Raw genomic sequence first — 5,338 nt, 5'->3', positions numbered from 1 at the left:
TTGTATTCATTGCAACATCTTCTTATCCAACACTATTCACTAAAAAATAGGCTTTCATTTATTTATTACACAAGTTCTCAAAATGTCTAAGAGAAGGTAACTAATTGAAAATCTTTCCAGTTGGTAATATTTCCTTACAGCCTTACAATTCTAAATCTGTTCTTGTCTTTTACTGAATGCTTGCACCACAGCCAGGGAAGCTTGGTTGATATTGGCACGTACTTGCCCCATCTCTTGACGCACTCACCTCTTGTCTGCGTCTTTACAGTTGGGGCACGTGCAGGCCATACGTCGCTTCTTTTCTCCTGGCTGGCCGGGCAGCTCCAGGGTGAGGGTCTGGTCTACCTGGATGGCCGGCTGGCCCTGCGTTGTTGCCAGCTGGAGCCCTCCGCCCTGCATCGTCTGGACCGTGAGGTGCTGCTGGCCTGACAAACACAGAGACAGACGCACCGTAAGAGACACAGCGGGGGCTACTGCCAGAGCGGTTCCTCTGAAAATCTAATGAGACTAGCAGCTGACTGAGTCAAAGTGGAATGAAATTCTAATGAGTGATTAATGGTAACATTAGCATAATGCAGACACATGAAAGCAAACAGTTGACAAGATGTTCTAAACAGAAGGACTTTTTATATCCAAGAGTTGATTAAGCGTCTGACTGTTGACTGTTCACAATATCTTGAATCATTTAATCTTCATGGTGGATGTTTTCTGCTGACTTTGCCCTCAGGCCGGCCAATCACTGAATATTATTATTTTTCCACTTTCACTGAATCTGTTCCCTGATTATAGGAGGCCAAAATGTGTCTAATTAAATTCTTTCTAACAATTGTTCTTAAAAAAAGAAGAAAATAGGTAATTAAAGTGTTATATTGATATTCTTCAAGAGCTACTAAAAACTAAGTATATACTGTAGTTAAGTACATTTAGAGCCTTCATCTATTCTGTTATTATTTACCTCTTTATGATTAATGTGTGACTTGGCTGCTGCTGCAATTTCCTGAAGGGATTAATAGAGTACTCTATAATCTTTGTATGTAATCCCACTTGTTTGAGTTGGTAAACTATACGTACAGTCTCTTTATCACACAATCCAATGCTTCTGGTCCCAGTCTATAGTCTTCTTTGCCAACATCAACTCACCCCCTGCGTTGGTGATGGTGACAGGAACTCCCTGAACTTGGACCCCGTTGATGCTGATCGTTTGCACTGCCTGAGCTGTTGAGGAGAGCTGCGGCGTATTCAACGTTATCATTCCCCCCGCCGGGGCGATTTTTGCCAGAGTCCGTTCCTTCCGACCCCCCGCCAGCGTCCTCTTGGTGGTGCCCTGTGGCGAGGTGGTGGTGGTGACGACCGAAGTGGTGGGAGTCGTTGTCGTGGAGACCGAGTCCTGGACCTGAATAGACTGCCACTCACCCGATGCTGTTTTGAAGAGGATCTGAGGGAAGAAAATGTCAAACGGGCGTCTGAAGTTTGATTTAATCGGGGCTGCACAGTGTGACTGGGGTTTGTGCTCATTTCCTGCTCTCACTCAAAGTTTTATATCACTGTCTGTAAAATCAAAAACTGCTAATTAAACGTACTTAAAGGTGTTTTTAACTGGTTATGAAACAGTCTTACTTTGATACTTATGTATCTATCTGACCTACATAAACAAAGAAGACCATCAATGAGAAGATTTATTTCTACAGTTTTTCTTGAAGCCTGCCAGCAGCACAGAGGCGGTGGAAAAAAAACTACTGCTTTTGTCCGAAGGGGCAGCAAAAAATAAAACCTTTCTCATTGTTCCTTGCTAATTAGCACTACACACAAAGTACAGATGAAGCTGATGGGAATGTTATTAGTTCTGCAGGTATTTGATCATAAACCAAAGCAATGCAGAGATTTAAATGTTCACCAAAGTTATTACAATTCATCCTGAGGGTGGAAATAATGTGTTTTCTGACAATCCATCCAATAGCTGTTGAGACACTTGATTCATTCAACAACCTCGTAGCTTTAAAAGAACAGTGAGGGGGTTGTGAATGGACAAAATATGATGGAAATCCATCCAGTCGTTGCTGAGATATTTCACTTTGGACCCAACTGGTGGACCGACTGACCAACACTGCCAAGAGCCCAGTGGTCGCACTGAAGCTAAGGCTAGACGTGATTCTAGCACATGGAAGATTGTTATTACAATAGATGAAAGAGTGAATATAATCATTATACAGCAGCTTAGCGTCTGAAGAGATACCTGTGTCGGTGTTGGATCTGTCTGAGTGACCTGCAGGCTCGAGGGGACTGACTGTCTCTGTGGGACGGGCGGTAACGTGGCGGAGGCGGCCTGCACCACCTTCAAGGCCTGCTGTGGGATCTGAACCACCTGAGACTCCGGTTTGGACTGGACCAACTGGACCTGCTGCACCACAGCTGGCTGCCCAGGACTCTGTACGATCAGTAGGTTGTTACCCGCCTGCAAATACAGAGACAGGAGAGGTTACCTGTGGTGGTCAGGTATCAGGAGGCTTCTAGCTCACATCTGGAGTGGTGTGACCACAAATGAGAGGGGAGGAGTTCAGTGTGTTCAGCTGTGGGAGCATCTCTCTCCACAAGGACACTAAACACCACAAATTAGTGGGCTCACTTTGAATCACACCTGCATTAATTGTTCTTTTGGCCACTTGAGGGCAGCAGAACAAGCTGTGTACTGAGAATTAACACCGTATATGTCAGTCCTATAACTACTCTAGCAGGGAGAGTGAACCAACATTACAAAGTTACACAGAGTTGGTAAAAAGGTTAAGTTTGGTTGGTATAATAATCTATTCATTCATTATTAATCCAAAGGGGCAAAAGTGATTCACATTGTGAGGATTAACTGATTTTATAACACTGTAAATTCAATAACTTTGTGCTGTGGTTTGTGGACAGAACCAACTGTTTACTGTGATTTGAAAAAAGTCATTCAGTCGAAATACAACGTATTGTTTCCATCAACAGTTGGATGGATTCACATTCTCTGCTAATAAGTGAACCTTGAGTTTAGACTCCTTACTAAGATACTCTGTCTGTTTCCAAGGTCAAGAATGAACCTTGTTGTTTGCATAAGGACAAAAGTGAACTACTGTATCTTGCTTCAGTACAAACATGTTAAGATTGTATGAGCCAGTGAACTATAACACAATGTGTGCATTCAGCAGCAGCAGCAGCAGCAGCCAGATGTTACCTGAATGATGTTGTCACCAGCTTCTATCAGGATGGTCTCCATCTGCTCGGGGGGTGGGGAGGCAGCCTGTGGAGGAGGAGGCTGAGCAGCGAGGACCGCTTTCTTCTTCCTCCCTCGTCGTCCCTTTCCTGGAGTGGGAGGGGCAGCTGCTGTCTCTGTGATGATTTGAGCCCCGCCCACCTCTCCGGTCGCCACATTGAGCGGCAGCGTGAGCCCGCCGGGCAGCTGCACCATGTTTGCAGCAGAGTTGTTTGGCTTGCGCAACTTGGGGGAGGGCTTGATGGCTACAGTCTTCTGTGGAGTGACCGGAGTGGCGGCGGCTGCGGGGGCCGGCATGGTCATGGGAGTGGTGATGATGGCCTGGTTGGTGCCTGGTATGAGCTGGATCTGACCTCCCTGTGGCATCACCTGGATGGTCTGCGCGCCCTGGATCTGCGGCATCATCTGGTACTGGATGTTGGCGGGGGCCGAGGTGTTGGTGCGGGCCGGGCTCTGCTGGATAGTGAGCACAATGGGACTGCCGGGGGCCGTGGAGCCCAGGCCTGCGGGGAGCTGGATCACATTGCCTTTGGCTGACAGGAAACCCAGGTTTTTGGGCGGAGCCGGGGCGATCGGAGCCGGCTTTATGGGGAGGAGCCTGCGAGGCTGCGGCTGCGCTGGGGGAGACGTGACAGGAGCCTGAGCAGCAGGAGGGCCAATTTTACTACAGGTGGCGGCCAAGAGGGCCAGAGGAGAGGGCTGGGTGTCCTGCGGGGACAAACACAGTCGATCACACACAGTCGGCACTAAAAGCAGCCTGAGCAGAAACAGTTAACCACTAGCAGAGAGAGACGGGGCTAAAATAAGCAGGTGAAGCTCAACAGACTGGTTTCATAAATCATGAAGAATGTCAAACGCGTGGTGTAGTAGGTCAGAGTTTCTACCTGCAAAGCTTTTGAACATTTCTGTGAGATCAGCATAAGGAGGCGTTCTGCATGAATGTCAGCTTCAGCTATTTTAAAACACTTCACATACACCGGGCCACTTAACACACCTGGAGTAACAGCTGTCTGCCTATTGGGACCGAGCTGCGTGGCACTGACGTAATCAATCAAGTATCGTAACACTTCAGACCAAACAATGTGAAGTTGAAGTACGATAATATGATGATCAGTGACTGTCTGTGCTTTACAGTCAATTATGAGAAAGTAGAACATTTCTTTAAACCAGAAGCATCGAACAACCAAATGGAAGAATTATCACAATATTCATTAAGTCTCGTGTAACACAATAATCTAAGCTCAAAGGTCGACTCATTAGCTTTTGTCCATCTTCAGGTGAAGCTGAAAGCAGAAGGACCTTTGATTAAACCCCACTTCTTCACAGGAGTTCATCAATCAGCGACATGAATGCATCACGGGTTAGTACAGGAGACGATGTCAGGAGAGCCACGGTGCAACCAGGGAGCAGACGGCAGCAGCATGTGACTTGTGGCTGTTACTCACTTGTGTGGAAGCAGTGGAGGGCTGAAGGTATTCACTGGGACTGACAGCAACAGTGGTGGCCATACTGTCCTGTTGTTCTGGAAAACACACACACACACACACACACACACACACACACACAGTCACTTCAGGGCATCTATTTTCTGTTCAAGGACATCACAGACGACATTCCTACCAAACAGAAACAGATGTAAGAGACAGCAGTTACACAGATTACGTCATGAATTACTAAACTAAACGTTCACACACACACGGTGTTCTGTCATCGTGGCTTCTTTAAATGTTTATCCTTTCTCTTTCAACATGTATTTAATTAATTAACTCAGCTTCAACAATAACTGTCAATAACAACAATATCTGATAAGGATGCACAATCACTTGAAATAGTTTTGAAATGGAAGAAATCACGTGTGTGTGTCACTTTATCATGAATTCAAAGTAAATGAGGATGATTGTTATGATTTGTTCTTTCATCTTTTAGATCTTTTATGTGTAACCGAGCAGAAGGCCTCATGTAGAGCAAACATACGTCTGTTACACACTGGTCCTTTGAGAAGCATTATTTCATAAAGAACAACTGAAATCATTCATTATATTATATTTATATTATATCCAAGACAACAAATTGCTGTTATAAACCTTTTCACAA

At 45.5% G+C, this 5,338-nt stretch overlaps 1 protein-coding gene across 1 annotated transcript in view; it reads right to left on the bottom strand.

The window, feature by feature from the left end:
- The window catches only part of sp2 (sp2 transcription factor), a 6,674-nt gene extending 1,364 nt beyond the window's left edge, over nt 1-5,310 (bottom strand). The window contains exons 1-5 of the mRNA XM_035659327.1: nt 4,690-5,310; nt 3,206-3,952; nt 2,234-2,452; nt 1,141-1,435; nt 248-425 (exon numbers count right to left, since the gene is read on the bottom strand). Coding sequence (XP_035515220.1) covers nt 248-425; nt 1,141-1,435; nt 2,234-2,452; nt 3,206-3,952; nt 4,690-4,752 — 1,502 coding nt within the window. The 5' untranslated portion in view covers nt 4,753-5,310. The remainder of the gene's footprint in view (nt 1-247; nt 426-1,140; nt 1,436-2,233; nt 2,453-3,205; nt 3,953-4,689) is intronic.
- Between the last annotated feature and the right edge of the window lie 28 nt (nt 5,311-5,338).

Source organism: Morone saxatilis, unplaced genomic scaffold (assembly GCF_004916995.1).
Source record: "Morone saxatilis isolate NCDOM2014 unplaced genomic scaffold, NCSU_SB_2.0 Contig17, whole genome shotgun sequence".
NCBI classification, from domain to species: domain Eukaryota; kingdom Metazoa; phylum Chordata; class Actinopteri; family Moronidae; genus Morone; species Morone saxatilis.
The sequence above is the reverse complement of the archived record's forward strand: the minus strand, read 5'-3'. Positions and strand labels throughout refer to the sequence as shown.